The sequence below is a fragment of the Furipterus horrens genome, unplaced genomic scaffold (assembly GCF_987537825.1).
Source record: "Furipterus horrens unplaced genomic scaffold, mFurHor1.1.pri manual_scaffold_2, whole genome shotgun sequence".
Classification (NCBI taxonomy): Eukaryota; Metazoa; Chordata; class Mammalia; order Chiroptera; family Furipteridae; genus Furipterus; species Furipterus horrens.
Genome location: NW_028327172.1, coordinates 148,608,547 through 148,629,341, shown reverse-complemented (window position 1 = coordinate 148,629,341; position 20,795 = coordinate 148,608,547). Strand labels below are relative to the sequence as shown.

Below are 20,795 nucleotides of genomic sequence, written 5' to 3'. Positions count from 1 at the left end.
ACAGCTCCACTCACCCAAACCTGCATAGTTCAGCGGCCGTCAGCACATCGCTGGCGCAGACCATTACAGCCCAGCTGGCATGTCGTCTGACTTCGTCATTCTTGGAGCGCAGTAGCTCTATGAGGGGTTCTAATCCACCCAAATTTTTAAACTAAAGTAGAGACCAACATTTTACGTATTAGAAGACCTGTATATAAGCATTGTGCTGTTCAACAAATCTCATTATTTTATTGTTTTGAAGGTTGCAATTATTTACAAACATTTTAGGAGGTGTCCATATTTAGATATATTAAATTCGGGGGGCGGGGGGAGGCAGGAATCAATCTCAAACCCTTACAGACAGAAGCCCAATTTTCTGTGTAAAGTCAAGAAGAAGCCACACTAAATTAACTTAGGGAGGTCATGGTGCTTCTGCACGGGGCAGGGCCTGGGGAAAGAGCCATCTTCTGACTGCCCACCAGCGGGATGCCCTGTATTTATGCACTTGGCTCCTCCACACTGAATGTCCATTTGGCCCTGAGGTAGACAGAAGAATGGTTCCCCAAAGATGTCTTTGTTCCTGGAAGGGATTTTGCCAATGTGGTTAAGTTAAGGGGTTGAGATGGGAAGATTGTCCTGGATTATCTGGTGGGCCCAATGTAATCATAAAGGTTCTTGAAAGAGGAAGACAAGAGCTCCAGGAGCAGAGGAAGGAAACGTGTGGAAATAGATGTGGGAGTGATGGAGGAAGGGGCCACAGTCAAGCAATGCAGGTGCTGGTAAAAGCTAGAAAGGGCCAGGAAATGGGATTTCCCCTAAAGTCTCCAGAAAGAACACAGCTCTGCCAACACCTTTAATTTAGCCCATTTTCATATTCCTGACCTCCCAAACTAAGATAGTGGATTTGTATTACTTTAAGGCACTAAGCTGTGGAAATTTGTTATGGCAGCAACAGGAAACTAATACAGTCCCTACAGCTGACACTGCTATGAATTCGGCAGTATGGTCAAAGTAATACTGAGGCAATGCCTTAGAAAGAGACCCATTTTTGTTATCCTTGCACAGCATCTTTTCTTCATTTCTCCAAAAAGTAAAAAAGAGAAGAAAAATAATATGAGAACTGGACATAATTACATTAAAATAAATTACTTATATATAAAATTATTCCAATCAGAAGAAAAAACAACACTTGACAGAACTATTGTTTCACTGTCTGAAATGTAATACTATTATGTGAGCCTGGAGAATGAAAAGAATATTCTGCCAGTGTGGGTGTGTATTATCAGAATATGAGAGTCCTTGTGGAATATGATCCAATTTCAATCATTTTCTTTTCAAACAAAGGGACTCTGGCAGAGATTACACATCAGCATATGTAACTTGGGCAGCTCAGAAAGAATTAAGCATCTTAATTCTTAACAGGCCAAATTTCTGAACATCTTTATTTCTGAGTACATGTATCTCCCCATATAACACGGCACTTCTATAACACGGTTTCGCTCTAACATGGTTAGAGAACTGGGGAAAACTCCCTATAACATGAAATTAGGGAAATGCCCATACAATACTAAATGTGACAAAAGCTTTTAAGAACAAAAGATAACTCATTTAAAATTTTTCATTTGAGCACGTATATCATATCAATTTATTCTAAAAAGCATAAAGAAAGGCCTAGACTTAGACAAACAGTTAGAGTCATATTTCTTAAATGAAGATCCTTGCACTGAAAGGAGTACAAAGTTTAAGAGAGAACATCAAAAGTGCTTAGTACCATGTAACGAAATTTATAAAGATCTCTCAGCTAAGAGCAAGCAATCTAAAATAACAGATTTTTTGCAAAAAGTAGAGCATAGAAATCAAGATAATGCTGAAGAAAGTTCAGAGGATGAGGATATCTTGTCAAAAAGAAAATGCATTTGGTTAATGGAGCTTAGTAGTGATGATGAAGAAACATTACTTAATTCATATTAGTATGTCATACTTTTGATGAAAATTGTTTTAATAAAGATATTTCTCTTAATTATAAGACTATAATAGTATGTTTTTAAAAATTTTTGGAACCTGACATCCTTTTTTGTACTAGTTCTTTGTTTTGTATAACAAGGATTCACATAACACAGCATTTGTTAGGAACCTAATGTTATATGGAGGTTACCTGTATAACCTAAGATAAATAGTATTCAAACTCCATGTGTTCTTTTGGCAAAGATGTCATTATTTATTAATCTCTCCACTCATTCCTTCATTTATCTGTTTCTTTTACTCATTTATTTAACAACTGTTTTCTCAGCATACACTATATGCCAGGTGTGTGTTAAAGATGTGGACTCAAGAAAGAAAACCCTCCCTTCCCTTCCCTAAAGGGGCTTAGAATAGTCTTTCATACAAGAACCATATAACGTAAAGTGGAGGACCAGGGAGGCCTGCACAGGGTGTAATGGGAGCACAGAGGAGCGTGCACCCAAGTTTGAGGACTGGAGGAAGTTCTCATAAAAGAGTATGACTGAGCTGGGTTTTGAAAGAGAAAACAGGAGTTTATCTGGATGACAAAAGTGAAATTAGCTTCCCAAGCAGAGGAAACAAGGAGCTACAAATAAGAGAACAGAGCATACTGGCAGAATTACAAATAGTATGGTATTTCTGGAGTACCGAGCTCCACTTGGAAGAGACTTCAGGCTTAAGTAGGCAGGTACAGATCACTGGGGGCCCTTGAATATCACTCTAAGCAGCTCACCTTTTACCATTGGGGCAATGGCACACCACCGGGGACTTGCAATGTTGTGATGAGGGTCACATATTTGAAAGATCACTCTGGAGGCAATGCAGGAAATAGAAGGTGGCAGGGGTAGGGAGATCCTTAAAGAGTCAGCTGTAATGTTCCAGGAAATAGATAAACTACTCTGCAAGCTGCACAGAGGTATGGCCAAGACGCTTTTGTTTATCACTGTGTTCCCATCTCTACCATAATGTCTGACACACAGTAGTTGGTAAATAAATATGTGGCGACTAACTTACTACTTTAATGGATGAGTACAAATGAACTTAGTTAATGGGCACAAAGAAGGGGGATAGAATAGAAATCTAAGAAACAGAAGAGGAAAGATGTGGGAGCTGAGCAGTTAAGCTCAGTGTGAGAGTGTGGACTCTGAACTTGATCTAACACTTACCATCTTGGCTTGGAGCATAGAACTTTAAGCCTCACTGTTATCATATGTAAAATGGGAATTACAAACATACCTATTTCAAGTGGGGTTTAAATGAATGTAAAGTGCTTAGTACAGTGCTTGGTGAATAGCAAGTGCCCAATAATGCTACTATTGTCACTTACATTGAAGAGAGAGGAATAAAGTGCTAGGCTGTTTGAATGGTGCCATGGTGACAAATGAATATAAGAAAAGCAAGAGATAAAGGGAGGCTTGTAGGATTATGTTAAATCTTTCTGAAGATTTAACAGGACCAACCGCAAGTACCAAACATACTTTTATGTGATAGACTTGTAAAAAGTGCAATTTTACATTTTAAATTTTTGCAGTATGAGAAACAAAAGAGTAATGTGTAACCCATGTGTATAATTTCAAGAATCACAATAAAAGGCACACTTGTTTGTTTACCACCAGTTTAAGAAATGCCACATTTCAATAACCTTGATCCCAGGGTGCTCTTATGAATCACATCCACATCCATAATCCCACAAAAGGAAACCAATTTCTTAAACTTGGGGTTAATCATTCTCTCACTTTTCTTTATAGTTCTAACTTATATACATGTATGTATGCCTAAGAAACATATTTCTTAGCTTCAGATGTTTCTGAATGGTATAGAAATGGAATCATAAGATACATTCTTTGCAACTGGCTTTTGCTCAGCATTAAGGTTGTTGAGATTCATCTCTGCTGATGTCTGTAGCAATAGTTCATTCATTTTTACTAACTTGAGATCTCATTTATGAATATACCATAATTTATTTATCCATTCTATTAACAGATGGACAATTGGTTTGTTTCCAGTTATTTAGATATTATAAACAATGCTTCCTGGAGCATAGAGGTGAGAGATTATCCTAGGAATATATACTTAGAAACAGAATTGCTGGTTTACAGGTACACTCACCTTCTTAGTTAGATAATACCCATTTGTTTTCCGAAGCATTATGTTAATCTTCAAAGATTTAAATAATGGATCAGTTCAAACATTTGAAAATGTTTCAAATTAATCCACCCATGAGTACGAACCAGAAAAATGAGAGCAAATTTTTTAAAAAACTTTCACCTCTGTCCGGGCCTCAACATCACACACAGTTGCAGCAATGGTAAGAGCAGCTTTGCTCTGCACGACCATGTTTGCAGATCGCAGAGGGCCGAGGATCGCGCTCATGATGTCATGACTCTGAATGTTCACTCGCAGGGCCTCCTGCATTGCCATGTTCGTCAGTACAGTGGCAGCGTTGGCAATGGCTCCATCTCGTTTACTGGACAGGATGTTTATTAACAGATCAATACCATCAGCTTCGGCAGCAGCACTGGGTAAATGAAGGCAAAATGAGTGTCATTCATCTAAGTTCAAGAAATTATCTTTGGAGTGTACAACTGAGCTATAAAACAAATGGGTACATAAATACAATTTTAGAAATAAATTAATTTACAATGCGATAAGCCCAGAATTGAGGCTTCAGTGATTTAAACGAAGTCTGGGGAAGTGTCAGGTATGAATGAATTTAAATAACCCTTTTCCTATATTTATAGCTTTTGGCTATAGAAAAATGTATGACTACTTTTTAGAAACCCTTCTACAGATGTTTATTTTTATTTTATTTTATTTTTAAAGATTTTATTTATTTATTTTTAGAGAGGGGGGAAAGGGGTGGAGAAAGAGCGTAAGAGAAACATCAACGTGATAGAGAAACATCGATTGCTTGCGTCTCGTACAAGCCCCAACCAGGGACTGAACGCGAAACCCAGGCGTGTACCCTAACTGGGAATTGAACTGGCTACCTTTTGATTTGCAGGATGATGCTCAACCAACTGAGCCATGCCGGTCAGTACTACAGATGTTGATTTTTTAAATCAGTGATACTTATAAGACAAAGCAATTCTATTAAAATATTCCTAACTAGTAGGAAAACAAAGCTTTAAATAGGAGGAATGAGTGAGCATGGGAACTCTTGATTAAGTTAAAATTCTTTAGCCCATCTTTCCCTATTTCAAATTAGGTTGCTAATTATTGGCAGAGGTTAACACATTTGAAGGCAGCAAACCATTTTGCATGTGAATATTGCTTTTATAAATTAAATATCAAAAATCAAAGTCATGACATTGATATAAAGATAATTTCAGTAATGTAGGCATATTCAGTTGTTAAATTTCAGATTTCTAGTATTAAAAACTACAATTATCTATTAATATGTTAACATTTTTTCACAAATTAAACTAAATCTCCTTTCTATAGTCCTTGCTTCGTAAGTACTTAAAAAGCTCATAAAATAGTAAAAAAAGAAAAGGAAAAAAAGAGAGAGAGATCATTTTAATGAGTGGAAGACAATTTAATTATGTGTTATAACATTTGGAATGGCTTTAAATAAGAAATGTTCCAAGCAATAAGATATATAAAGCATCCTAATTTTAAAAGAAGACCCAAAATTTTGTGTTAAAAATCCATTTAAGTAGTCATGGAAATAAAGGTAATTAAGATAATAAAAGCATACTTGAGACTCCAATAATATCAACATCTCTTTTAAGTTTATATGTGACACATTTTTCAAAATTTAGGATCATATTAATAACTCCTCCAAAAAGTGAGGCTATATGATTTAGCTCATCGCCCTGTATTCTGATGAACTGAATTTAATTTGGCACTGTCACTTAAATTTGCTGATTGTAAAGGCGAATTGACAAACCTTAAAAATAGACATTATCACAATTACCCAGAAAATAAATTCTCGATAGGGAGACTGGTAGCTTTAGGTGAAAGGAAGCTATGATTGTGACATAAACTAGCTCTGAAGGAGCCTGAACAGCAGAGATTGGGGACAGAAATGACAAGAGGTGGCTGCTCTGGTGTTAACCTTCAAGGCTGGTTTATACAGATCCATCCAGAAAACATCATATTGATACCAATGCAGAGTCAGTGCCTGATTCCATTTCTCCCATTTTTGGTATATATTTATCCCTTCTTATGGTGTTTCTGGAAAGGCATCCCTTAAAACTAAAATTTGGTTAGATAACATTTAGCCCAAATTAATCAATATAAGAATATTAGGAGGATGTTAATTTCCTTTCTTAGGAGACAAAATAAACACTTTTAAGATAATGTCACATTTAATTCTCTTATTAATTGACATGGTGGTCTTTTGATTTTATGAATAAGGAAAAATCTGGAGGCTCTGATTTATTTGCTTATAAGAAACATATCATTTAACTTACAGTTGAAACACATTTGAATTTTTAAAAACTTACAGCAAGAATTTTAAATGATGAATATATTCTAATTAATTAGTATATACTTAAACCTTCCCAAAAAAATCACTTTTTTCCTCTGACTTATTTTTCAGGTACTTAATGCAATCAGTTCATTAAACCAAATACTTTTTTAGTTTTTAATCATTATAAACATACATTGGTTAAAATGCCCCAGTTCTTTGTCACTTAATGGTTTTTCATTTGATAATGTTCACTTCTTAAAACATCTTGGAGAGTTAAGAAAGAGCAAGCACACAGTGGAGGTATTTCAGTGGCATCCATGACAGAAGCCAGAGTGTATTAGGTAAACATATACCAATAAATTCTCAAAGGCTTTGTTTTCTGTATGTATCAGGGAGCCTTGGGAAAATTTAAGTGAGTACAGTGGGTCATGCTACATCGTTTTAATTTCTGTTTATAGGTAAATGGGGTCATGGTGGTACAGGGGTTTGCATCAGGTGGACCTCTGCTCACAGCCTTTCTGCTTGGGTTTGTCTCTGCCTTTCTTCTGCGCAAAGTCATATCTGGCTTTGGTTCATTTATAATCCACCTTCTGCTCTCTTCTTTGCTCTTTATGGAGGCAGTAAAGGGAAGAACATAAAAACCTAGTTGTTTAAAAAACTGAAGACTCTAACACACAGTAGAATATGGCTTTCACTAAATTGAACATAAGTGCCAGCACAGGAAGATAGATCGCACACACACAGCTGGGAGAGTCATTTGCATGATGTGTACATATCTGCCCATAATTTATGTGTAGCTCTGTTTATATGTAAAAAGCATCACTGAGATTAAATTATTATGGTAAGAAAATCAAGCTATTATTCTTACCTAAAAAACTAGTTTCAGTTATAAGAGTGCAGAATTTGTACTTTTTTAAAAAAAGAACTGCAATAATTTTGTGTCTTTCAAACCCAAGACATTCGTTTTATTTCTCCCTGTCTTATGTATACACAAGCTGAAGCCTGTCATATTTTAAAACACAACTTAGTTTCCTAGATAGTACAGCACTATCCAAATGAAGGGGACAGGAGTCAAACTGTTTGTTACGAAATCCAGAATTGCAGGGCCATATGTCATCACAATAATCTGAAAATATTTTCTGACATTTACTATCATTAGTCACCATCCAGTTGGAGTTTAATCAAATAAGAATTTAATATGTAAATTGAAAAAAGAATCAAGCTAAAATAAAAAAGGGGAATGTACTGAAGCATCTGTTTATATCATTTGATATATGTAAAAAGAACTCAGGTTTGACATGTCATGTGTAACCAATCTATTACCAAGTCCGGACTATTCTCCACCTCCATATTTCTTAAATCTCTCCCTTTTCTCCATTTCCATCTCTCTCACGAAATCCAATCCACTATGCTCTCTTGTGCATTAGTATAAATATTGTCCTGACAGGTCTCTCTTCTTCCTCTCCAATCCTTTCTCCATCTTACAGCTAAAGTGATCTTTTTCTAAAAAAATTTATTGTATTTTTTCATTACCATTTATTCCCGTTATACTCCCTCCCACCCCTACAATCACCACACTGTTGTCGATCCCCATGTGATCTTTTAAAATAATCAATAAAATCATATTGTTCCCCTGTTTAGAACTATCATGGCTCCCCATTGCTCAGATGAAGCTCTCAGTATTTCATGTGGCCTCTAGACCCTGCATGAGCTGAGCCTGTCTCCCTCACCTGCCCACAGTCCCTACCACCTCTCTGGTTGCTCTGTGCTCTGGGCCTCTCAGACTGGCCAGACTCTGTCTCACCTCAGGGTATTCCCATATACTGTTCCCACTTCCTGACACTCTTCCTCCTGGAATATTCCCATTCATCTTCCAGGTTCCACACAAATATCTCAAGGAAGCATTCCCTGACCTCAAATCTAGGTTAGGTCTCTTTTTTGCAAGAGCTCAGAGCATTTATTTGCTAAACAAATATACATGTATTTTTGCTTAAAAAATGATGTTTGGGGCACAAATGTTCACAATCAGAGAATAGCAGCAATCTTGAAATATAATTTTACAGCACTTGTTACAGACAGGAATTCAGCAAAGTTTCTATTAAGTGCCCAAGCCCACTATAAGAAAGCACTACAGTCTGGGCACTAAGAACATTATTAAGGAAAAATTCAATTACACAAATAGTGTCTGTTTACGGCTTGCTGAAAACTGTATGGTTTCATGTCTGTGTGCCTTTGCATTCACGTTCCCTTTGTCCAAAACACCCTTCCCTATCCCTCCTGCACCTGTGCCTAAGGAACTCAGATTTACCCTTCACAACCTGCTCAACCACCCTTTCCTCTGCGAAGCCATCTGTGACCATCACAGCCTCTCCTTGTTAATCACTTTCTCCTCTGTGCTCTGTCTGCACCTGGTACCTACTTCTTAGAGGCAGTGTCTGAGTCTTATCTATATTCCCAGTGCTGACAGGTCAATATATTTTAATTGACTTGGATCAACTCAAAGGGAGTGATGAAGAAAACCTCTGTGGGTGTTGAGAAGGTGTGAGAGAAAAGTACTCAGCTCAACTTTGAGTTTGCAAGAAGGGAAAGGATCCAACAAAATTGGGATCTCCACTTGTATCATTTATAGTTGCTGTTGAGATCAGGGTACTTCCTCCCCACCCCCAATGCTTCTGCAATTATATCATGAAATAACTTTTATATGGAGTTTTATAAATGAAACCTTGCACTTTGGACAACCTTTGAGGGATCTGTCCATTTCATATATCAAGGGAAGTCTATATTTTCTTTGCAGACATTGTTGACTCTTTCATTTTGGTTGTCATCAGATGACACTATTTGATGCCTCTCAGAATGTTACTTTGCAGCAGTTTTGAGGTTCCCATTTAACACATCTGCAAAGACTGGTTACATGAATCAAGGGTGACCTTGGGCAGTACAGAAATCTGTTTAACAGAGCCCACATACAGGGTAATATGTGGAATCTGATGGAACAGATGGTAATATTGGCAATCAGAACCTTGTTTGTTAACAATGATTGCAACCATTCCCACCAGCATGACTTTTCATATGGCAGCAGACACACTGTAGGTGGTCAGGAGAGGAGCGTGTGCAGCAGCCACTCAGGGCTGGTGTGGTTAAGCCTTGCAGGCTCCCAGAGCATCTATACAGGTGTGTGGGGGTGGGACACAAGCCATTATGAGAGACAGGCTTCCTGGTTATCACAGCCAGATTTGCAATGCTGTGAACAGGATTCCTGACTCTTGTTCCAGCCAGTTTTTCAACAAAGTTAATGATCCAAGATCTCCAGTGTGTTTCTTAAACTGATCAATTCCAGAGACCAAAACCACTATGACCCCACTGCTGCCCCACAGCTGCAAAAGAATTCAATATGTGCCCCCGAACTCTGGCTGAACTCCAGGATTGATGAAAGCAGCCAGGAGAATTTTCTCCTTTTTAAGAAATAGTGTCTAAAGAGGGTTATCAGGCCAGTGTGGCTCAGTGGTTTGGGCAGTATCCTGCAAAGTGAGAAGGCGCCTGGGTTGTGGGTTCCATCCCCAGTCGGGACATGTATGAGAGGCAACTGATTGAGATTTCTCTCTTACATCAATGTTTCCCTACCTCTCTTTCTCCCCTCCTTTCCCCCTCTCTAAAAATAAATAAATAAAATCTTTAAAAAATAATAAGCTTATTGGTAATAAGGGAGAGAATCACAATTAGTTGCAAGCAAATGACTGAAATGAAGTTTTTAAGTAACATAACTATTAAAGTAAAACCCAGCCACAGAACAAATGCACAAAGTTTTCCATCCTATAGGAAAATTTTAAAATCCAAAAATTAATTAAAAGTACGTGACACCAAATTGTTTCTCTCATATCGATTCGCTTTAGTAGGCATGATTTTGCGATGTTCATAATGTGCTTTTCTGCTACAGTTGCTGTGACATCTTGGTTTCTCAAGAGAGATGCTAGTTGCAAAGAGACGAGTACATGCTACCCTTCACAAATAGCATGCAGGTTTTTGTCAGGGGAAATCAAATGTAATTTTCTTACAAGTGACATGGAATCTTTATTGACCTCTCTGTTCAATCACAATACTTCACTTCTATTCACGGCACCTTCTGTTTCAAAAGCTGGAATGCCTGCCAATAATTAACCAGCTGCCATCAGGAACAAACAACTGTCTTCATTTTACATGGCTGACTTGTCTCCTGATAGAATAGGAATAATGGTCAAGGTGTTATAATATTCATAATAAATGGCTTTTGCAATTACCAAATGTTTCTGTTTAGCCTGGAAATCATCTATTTACATGTCTGTAGATGACAAAGGACACAACCATACTGTTGATTTTCTTAACTAAATAATTAGAATGCCGAATGCTGTAGTGTGACAGCCAATAAAAAAAACCTGGCACTTGCCAGGACTGAGTTATTCTCACCAGCTCTAATGTCACTTCTTTAAAGCAGCCTTCTTGGACAAGCTCTGTGCCATTCCCTGTGACTCCTTTCACAGCTCCAGTATCATGTATGCCCTCTCTGTGACATTGTGTTGCATTATTTCATCTATACTGTTATCACTTCTGAAATTACCTTTTTAAAACTTCTCAAGTATTGTTTGTCTCCCTGACTAAAATGTACGTTTCATGAAAGCAGTTGCATGGAACCTTTGTCATGCTCCCTGCTGCATCCCCACAGCCTAGAATTGTGACTAGCACATAAAGAAGACCAAGTAATGGTGAAATAATTACAAAAGAAGCTGAAGTTCAGAGGAAATGAGCTCTTTAGCTTTAGGGGCAAAATGATAACAGTGGTAAAGTGTAATCCCATCTAGGTCTTAGTAGAAGTTGTGTTCCAGACTCTTTGTAATAATGGGTAGAGGGTAATCAATCAGAGGCGCAAAATATAATAGATAATCTAGAGTCATTTTTTTATTGTTTGTTTATAGTTAAAAAAGATAAAATTTAGAGAGACTAAAAAGCTGTTCACGAAGCAATTCATCAACAGACACAGTATCAAAAACATGGTATTCTTACTATTAATGCACTACTTTTTTTACAATCATCAATTTCTTAAACTTTAAAAAGTAGAGTATTTTCTAGGAAAAAAAGTCCAGAATCTACTTGGTTCACTTCATCATTCCTCAAGGAATGCAAAATGAGGCACACAATTCGATTTATAACATAATGAGAAATTTTTACTAGCCATTAGGTATATATATATATATATATATATTTTTTTTTTTTTTTTTTGCCTTTTGTCACTATTTATAAGAGAGGGAAGATGAAGAAGAGGAAGAGAGGAGGGATAATGGGAAAAGGAACATGAGCAAAGAGTGCAATGAGGGTAGGAAGGAAAGGAGGGGAAGGAAACTCACTCCACCAAAGGCGCTTATTAGAGTTCAAAGAGCCCTGGTCCTTTCAGTCTAGAAGAATTTGAAGATATCAGGAAGGCAAAGGGAAACATTTTGGTGGAAAAGATTTGGAGAAGTTGAGAGTCAGGGAGACAGTGAGCAGAAGACAGAGACAAAAGTTTCAAGGGTGGAAGTTAAGAGCTTCAACTCCTACAAGCTCCCTGTAGCTACACAGGGCAGACTGCCTCAGTGTGAGTGTTCACCCCACCTCTGTTACCTTGAGCAAAGAACGCACCTCTGTCTCTTTGTTTGCAAAATGGACATGACAAAAATATCCCCTTCTCCATAGGACTGTTTTGAGGATTTAATGATATATTCCATTTTGAGTACTTAACTCAATCTCAGGCACACCCATGCCAGTTATCATTGTCATTATAATCTGCTATACTCTGTGAGCCACAAGGACATAGATTTCCTTATATCCTGTGACAATTTCTTAGATCATGGGAAAATATGATCATATTTTTAAATTTGCATGTGTGTGTAAATTTTCATTTTCAGAGAACTTCTCAGCTGGACAGCCAAATCTCTAACATCTGTAGGGCTAGAGTTAAGACAATTTCCTCAGGAATCCCATCCAAGTCTTTCTATTTAGGTGTAGTCATTGAGCAACGAAGGCCATTTCCAGAGGGAAGACAAATCTAGGGAAAAGGCTAATATAAAAGGCCAAGGATGGGTAAAAATGGAATTTATGTAGGTTTTTAAAATACTGCTTCAAATTGAGAGAGTGAGAGAAAATTCACAAAATATAAAGATAAGCAAGCTGTTTGACCATTTCCTCTGAAAATTAGTAACGTTGGAAATTAAACCTAAAACAGGTACCTGCAACTTTAAAATAACATCATGCAAATGTCAGCCTCTGCTCTCTGGGTAATAAAAGCACATGGATAATTTTCTAGTTGAACATTTCATGAGATTCATTTAGCCTCACAAAACTGGAACCTAATAAAGGTCAAACTGTGAAGGTCAAGCGGGCATGAATTGACACAAAATGGGGATGTGGAATCAACTGGTTTTATTGCAGAATCTAGCTTTTCATTTTATATATTTCTTTAAATCCAGAATGATTTTTCTCAATCCAGATTAGCTTGTGTCATGACAACATTTCATCAGGCAGAGAAGGAAAAGTATCCATTCAATAAAATTAGATAGAAATAATGCAGAAATAATTCTTAAGTTCACCATGATGACTGTGTCCATCTATTTTACCTATTCATTTCAGAAGCCTTTTCAAAGTAGTAAATAACACTTTATGTTAGTTCTTTTTAAAAATTGTATTGCATTTTTTCCATTACCATTTAGCAATCATCCTTAATACAAAAGTTTGAAACATCCTTAATATGAACATGAACTCCTTGAAATATTTTGAAACTAGCTCAAGTTATCTTGCAGGATGCTCATGTTGTTAGCATTCTAATTCAAAGAATAAAGAACCTTTCAACAAAGCGATATAAGTAAGAATTTTAAAATAAAGGGAATCTTTCCTATTATACAAAGTCAAGAGCAAAAATTCTACCCTTAGTGTAACTATAATAACAATAACATTAATCTGTGTTTTAAAGTGTGTTGCATTATTCCTATATGGTTATACAACACAGCAGATATTCAGGCATCAGTACAATGAATGTGTCAACATATCTGAAGTGATTACACCTTAAAAAAGAACAAAGACAAACCCAAACATCTATTAACATACATTTAGCAGTAGAATATTATCTCCTTAAAAGCATCACAGTTAAATGCTCTTCAGATCATTTTCTTTTAATAATGCTTTAAAATATTATTTTAGACACATTGGAGAGTGTTTCAAATTAAAGCAGAGTGTGGTTCACTAAAATACAGAGGAATTCTTCCATTACCTTTTTTGCCCCTCCCCCAACTTCCTCCCAAACTGCCACTAGGGGTCAGTATGAAGACACAGTTCCTCTCACTGTCAGCAGGGAGAATGGAACTGAAAATCCTTCCCTGTGAAAAACCCTACACAACAAAGACAATAACTGCACAGACGTAGCATTATTAAATCTATCTGATACATCAAGTCTATAACAGAAGTTCACACTTTTCATAAGACTGTATTTTAATGTTGTAAATTGCTGTGGATTACTTCTATAGTCAATGTTTCTTTAATAAAAAAGTATTCAAAGTGACAAGATTACTTATTCTAAGTGAATCTATGTATATTGGCCAAGGCATATGATCTGGGACAGACGTTATAATTTAATTTCAGGGTCGGGGGTAGGTGGAGGTGGGCAAATAGGGGGCGATAGGGATGGAAAGAGACTTTGCTTGAGGCAATGGGCACACAATGCAGTGTGCAGATGATGTTTCAGGTGTGCACTTGAAACCTGTATGTTTTTGTGAACCACTGTAACCCCAATAAATTTCAAAAAAATTATTTTCAAAGAGTAATCATACACCTCTCTCTAGCCATCTAAAAAGCATCCTAGGTTTGTCAAGAAAGTGTTCATCCATGCAATAATGAAAAATAGAGACATTTATTGAAGAAGATACAAGAAATATTATACATAGGACAATGATGCCTCAGTCCCCTTCGAAGTAGGCACCTTGGGACCTCACACAGTTCTCCCAATCACCATCAGCTACATCATCATATTTTCCTGAGTCTCATCAACAGTCTGAAATCTCTTGCCGTTCAAAGGTAATTTTAGTTTTGGGAAAAGCCAGAAGTCACAGGGTGCCAAATCTGGGCTGTAGGGGTGGGGTGGTTGAGTCACCTAGGTGATTTGATGTTTCACCAAATAACTATGCACAAGATGTGATGCACGAGCAGGTGCATTGTTGTGATGAAGGTGCCTATTAGCAGTTGCCCATAGCTGTGGCCTTCTGAATCATCAGAATAGTTTCTGCTGGGGAACATTCAAGCTTAACACAAAATATGATGCAGATTTGTTCCTCTACTCGCTCAGTCATTTTGAATGTGCTGGCCTCACAGTACACATGCTCACTCTACTGGCGCTTACTGCCCCCACTGACTAGTACAGTGAAGTTGTCATTGTTCAGTCCACTTTCCTTGACTGCCAGGTTACATCGATGTAATAATGGGTGGACTTCTTCTGGACAGACCTTGTATATTCTGTCTTTTCCTCTGGAGGAATGGAGATGGGGGAGTAAAACTTGTGGTATTTTGCCAACTTTAAGAGAAATAGGTGTTTTTTTCCCTTCAAAATGACTATAAATTCACTGCACTGCAGCTTTAAGGGCACAATAAACTATAGGTAATTCTAAGGAATAGCATTAGTCTATACTTAAATCTACAGAATGAAAAAAATAAAAATACATAGTAACCTTCCTCCAACTCTATTTAATGGGTAGGAATGAAAAACCAACCAACCAACAAACAAACAGACAGGCGCAAAAGCCTTGAAAAATACTTTCTGTACACACTAGAGAGATTTAACATTCCAAGAAGTCACTTAAGGTCAGGCCCTTCCCTGACAATACTGAAATGTCTCACAGGTTTTGGGTTGCTGTGAATAAATAGGTACTGCCTTTTCTCAAAGTACTGTATGAAGTTCTGTATGTGGCATGCTTTTTAAATATTTTCTCTACAGATTTCATGGATTTCTTAGGCATAGTACTTCATGAATAATTCTAGTAGGTATTAAAATTATTCAGTTAATACTTTATTTTTGTTAGTAAAGAGAAATATTAATACTGATAATATAAAATGACAGATCATCCACATATAATGAGGACATTCGGAAAAGTTCCCAAAGCTCTCAAATGCACACCCATTTAGTTTGAGGGCATTCTATCTCTTTCTGGGGTCCTTTTGGGGTATACTCCTTACTGTCCCCCCACTTCCTTTGTTATGGTCCTGACCTTATGTCACACAGTAGCAGGACAGTCCCTAGAGAGAAGCTCTTTGTCTTTGCTATTGTGGAGGCCAGCAGTGGACCAGCAATTGGTCAAATTTTTTAAAGTAACCACTATATATGCTGCCATCAGAACTATATTGAGACTTAATTATTGGTTTTCCTTAATATAACTATCGAGTGTAGATGTTCACACTCAGGAATAAATACTGCTTTCTATAAGAAAAAAAAAAAAAAGAACTATATTGAGTCACTGTTGTTATGGGAAGTATAAGGGGTATAAAAATTAAAAAGAAAAGAAAACTGAGATAAGAGAAGTCTCTAGGATTTAGGAAAATCATCAATTTTTTCATGGAGATAACATGGATAAGGACAAAGAATCAGAATTAGTATTATATATGTATAAATAATAGATTCAATTATGTATTTTCTGTAACAAACCTGCAGTTTTGATTTACTGTAGATATTAAAATAATTAGTTATTACTTTTTATATTTTTATTTTATTCATTGTGTTTTATTTCCTATAGTCACTGTAACTTTGGAAAAAATCTAGTCAATAACCATATTTTATAATCTTTTCATAGGTTACCAATAGCCAAAATTTAGTTAGTGTTAGCAAAGGGCAATGAAAACATTGACCCCTTTTTATTCTTGGGATAACTTAAAAACTCTAATTCTGATCAGATCCAACAGATGGCAGTGATGTTGTAAATTAATAGTTTAAAATATTCTTATAATATGTAGGATCTGCCCCTCAGAAGAATGTCAACCAAGAATAATTCTCTCAGTACTTACAAAAATATTGTAAAACTTTGATATGACAAATTATATAGAAGAGTACAGGTAAGTATAACATGAAATTTAGCTGAAAATAGCATTCCTCTTAAAAATTAACTCTTCCCTTTCTAAAAGTATTGCAAATTGAGAATTGTCAAAGAGATTAGCAATGAATCAAGAAAGGATGGATAATGATGTCCAAATTAACTGGATAGAGTACATTTTTATATAAAATTCATTACTGTTCTTGATTACCATTTCCATTTTCATCTTTTTCTTTATATTTGGGTTATTTTAGCCTTCTCACTTTTTATTTATTCACCTAAAAATAATTTTACTTTCATTTCTCCTTCTATAACTTTAAATAAATGAACTGGTTGCTTTTGTCCTGTTTTCCTATGTCTTCAAATAGCTGTTTTTATTCTTATTCATTACTTTTTCACATTTTTATTTATGTGAAGTGATCTTTACTTTGAGGATAACAAAGAATAAAACACATAAGTAGAAGACCCCCGTGGTTCTCAGGCCTTTGGGCATGAACTGAATTATACCACCATCTTTCCTGGTTATCCAGATTGCAAGTGACAGGTCATGGGACTTCTCAACATTCATAATTGAATGAGCCACTTCCAATATATAAAATTTCTTTCCTTTTCTTTCCTTTTTTTCCCTCCCCTTCTCTTCCTCTTTCTTCCTCTTTTCTTCCTTCGTTCCTTCCTTCTTTCCTTCCTTCCTTCCTTCCTTTCTTTCCTTCTTTCTCTTTGTATCTCCTATTGGTTCTGTTTCACTAGAGAACTCTGACTAATACATATATCAACTGAGATCTAGGGAGGATAAAGAATAACTTTATTTATTTATAGAAGTTATCTTCAAGAAATCCTTGCTCTTTTATAAGGTGATCTTACCTTCTGTAAAGGAAAGAATACAACTTTGGAGTCCAACACACTTGGATTTAATTTCCAGCTCAGCTATTTTAATAAATACTTGTGCCCAGGAAAATTAGGTAACCTTGCAGAGCCTCGCTTTCTTCATGAGTTGATGGATTACCTTGATAATTTCATTTTTCAGTGAATATAGATCACATACCACAGTGCTTGGAATACAGAGAGTACTGTACTCCTTTCCAACCTTTCTTCATAGTATTTACCTGTAATATGTTACTTTAAACTGACTTTTTAAACATTTCTGGATTTATCTAATGTTTATGTACATTTAAAGTAGATCCTATAAGTTTTTTCTAAATTTATCAAATGTTGTTATATGTTATCTTTAAGATTTCCATCATTATCCAGTTTTATCTGTACTGGAAGCTTCCACAAGAGTTAACTTGTTACCTGAATTAAATAGCCTGTTCATTTTCCAAAGAAGCCCAGAAATAGTCAAGGTAACATAATACAGTACTCCCTCACTTATTGCGGGTATTACATCCCAGACCCCCTTGCAAAGTAGAAACCTTACATTTATTCTACACTCTTAAACCTATGTAACTTTAACAACATACGTATACAGTACCACAAAATCCCGCGATATAGCAAAAAATCCATGATAAATAAGTAAATATAATATTCTTAAAAATCCCACGATACAATGAGGCCACGATAAGTGAACTGCAATATAGTGAGGGACTACTGTAGTCATGTGTCACTTTGTGACGGGAATACATTCTGAGGAATGTGTTGTTAGGTGATTTTTGTCACTGTAAAAAAACCACAAAATGTACTTACACAAACCTGGATGGTATAGCCTACTACACAGCTAGACTATATGGTACAGCCTATCACTGTCCCTAGGCTACAAACCTGTACAGCATGTTACTGTACTGAATACTGTAGCCAATTTTAAGTATTTGTGTATCTAAACACGTCTAAACATAGAGAATATACAGTAAAAATATGGCATACAGTACTTTTATATGACTGCCATCACCACAAACATGTGAATAATGTGTTGCCCTATGACTTTATGACCGCTAGTGATGTCACTAGGTGATGGGAATTTTTCAGCTTCATCATAATCTTTGGGGACTGCCATAGGGTCAGTCATTGACTGAAACATCCTTATGTGGCACGTGACTGTGTCTTTGGAAAACAGGCCTATCTGATGACTTGTTTTCACAGGGGTTTCTGGAGTTTCATAAGATAGGCCATCTGAAAGAAAATGTCAACTTCCTTGAAAGCCAAAATATTAAAGTGAGCACATTTTGCTTTATTAGATCTCCTATACAACATAGTGTTGAGTGCGTGTTTCTGTACTTACTTTGCATTAGCAGGATTGCAAGTGGTCAGATTAGCCAGGGCCAAGGCTGCAGCTTCCTTAACCTCTTCATTGTCACTTTTTAGCAACTGAACTAACTGTGGAATGCCTACAGAAAAAAGAAAGGTAAAATGTAACTTTACCAACATCCATATCACCTGAAATCTGGTGACCTAAAAATGTACAAAACGGTTTTTCCAGTTTGCTTACCCTGATGATTGAAAAATTCTTTGCTGCCTGAATTCTCAGACATTGCTGAAATAGCTTGGCAGGCAGCAATTTTAGTTCCATCGCTTTCAGAGTCTAAAAGGACTACAAGGCATTTTTCAACCTCTTGTTCATGAAAAAGTTTTCTGTTTTCAGCTTTCACAAGCCAAAAGAAAAAAAAATTAGAATTTTGCTGCAAAAATTGTCCAAAATATGTTAGGAATTCAAACTATTTGCTAGATTGAGTCACATAGACTCTAAACTACATGAAAAATATCTATTTAACCTTTAGTTCACAATGGTTATGCAAATGAGTCAGAGATATTGCTCTTTTTTCTGTTCCCTTATATGATATCAATACTACGGCAAAGAAAATTCTATAAGAAGAAGAGGAGAGTTTTAGATTTTGCAAGAACTTATTTAACCAACAGTCATGTGCCTGGCATGATGCTATGTTCAAACATGCTATCTTCTCATGAGGGACAAACACCTGTTTATTTGATGTTTATTTTAAACACAAATCCTATATTTGAAGAACAACTAAGATCTATAAGCAGTGAGCTGGAGAAAGTAAAAATGAGTAATAAACTATGATTCCACAGTTTATATAAAAATCATAATCATCTTTAAGTTACAATACATGGTGACATATCAAAAATTAAAACAATTATTTAATTGCTAAATTAACATAAACGTAAACATATATTAGCATAGTTTTTTTATTTGCAAACAAGTAAATTCATGACTTTAAACACATACCACAATAATTCACACCTCATTATGAAATACCAAAGTATTTTTAATTTTTTTTCATTCCTTAATGTTTTTCTCTTGATTTCAAAGATTTTATTTATTTTTATTTTTAGAGGGAGGGGAAGAGAGGGAGAAAGAGAGGGACAGAAATATCTGTGTGAGAAAGGAACATCAATCTGTTGCTTCTCACCCTGACCGGAGAACAAACTCGCAACTCAGACATGGACTCAACCGGAAATCAAACCAGGGACCCTTCACCCAGCAGTATGATGCCTGACCCACTGAGCCACACTGGTCAGGGCTCATTTAGTTTTTTAAATAAATGACAATCTTATTACTATGCTAAAGCAAATATTGCATTCAACTAAATTAGAACATTAAAGCCTAATTTTTGTTTTGTGTTCTATAGTTAATTCTAAATAAGTTACTATTTATTAAAAAGTACATACTAGAAAATTCCATAAGAAGTACCAGAAACTATTGGAAGTCCTAGCCACAGCAATCAGACAAGAAAAAGAAATAAAAGGCATCCAAATTGGGAAAGAGGAAGTAAAACTTTCATTATATGCAGATGACATGATAGTATACCTAGAAAATCCTATAAACTCCACTAAAAGACTACTCGATATCATAAGTGAATTTGGCAAAATCGCAGGGTACAAAATAAATATAAAGAAATCTAAGGCATTCCTGTACACCAACAATAAAATAGCAGAGACAGAAACAAAAAAGAAAATACCATTTACTATAGCAACAAGAAAAATAAAGTACCTAGGAGTAAACTTAACCAAAGAGATAAAAGACCTGTACTCTGAAAATTACATAACATTGAAGAAAGAAATTAAGGAAGAAACAAATAAATGGAAGCAAATACCATGTTCTTGGATGGGAAGAATCAACATCATCAAAATGGCCATACTACCCAAAGCAATTTACAGATTCAATGCAATCCCTATTAAAATACCAATGACATATTTCACAGACCTAGAACAAATACTCCATAAATTCATATGGAACCAAAAAAGACCCCGAATAGCAAAAGCAATCTTGAGACAGAAGAACACAGCAGGAGGAATCACAACACCAGATATCAAACAATACTACAAAGCCACTGTAATCAAAACAGTATGGTACTGGCATAAGAACAGACATATAGATC

At 36.0% G+C, this 20,795-nt stretch overlaps 1 protein-coding gene across 2 annotated transcripts in view; it reads right to left on the bottom strand.

The window, feature by feature from the left end:
* Positions 1 to 20,795, bottom strand: part of ARMC3 (armadillo repeat containing 3) — a 74,518-nt gene that overhangs the window by 17,168 nt on the left and 36,555 nt on the right. For both annotated transcript variants that reach the window (XM_090268032.1, XM_090268033.1), the window contains exons 8-11: positions 18,887 to 19,039; positions 18,680 to 18,785; positions 4,249 to 4,498; positions 15 to 151 (exon numbers count right to left, since the gene is read on the bottom strand). In XM_090268032.1, the coding sequence (XP_090124158.1) occupies positions 15 to 151; positions 4,249 to 4,498; positions 18,680 to 18,785; positions 18,887 to 19,039 (646 nt within the window). The remainder of the gene's footprint in view (positions 1 to 14; positions 152 to 4,248; positions 4,499 to 18,679; positions 18,786 to 18,886; positions 19,040 to 20,795) is intronic.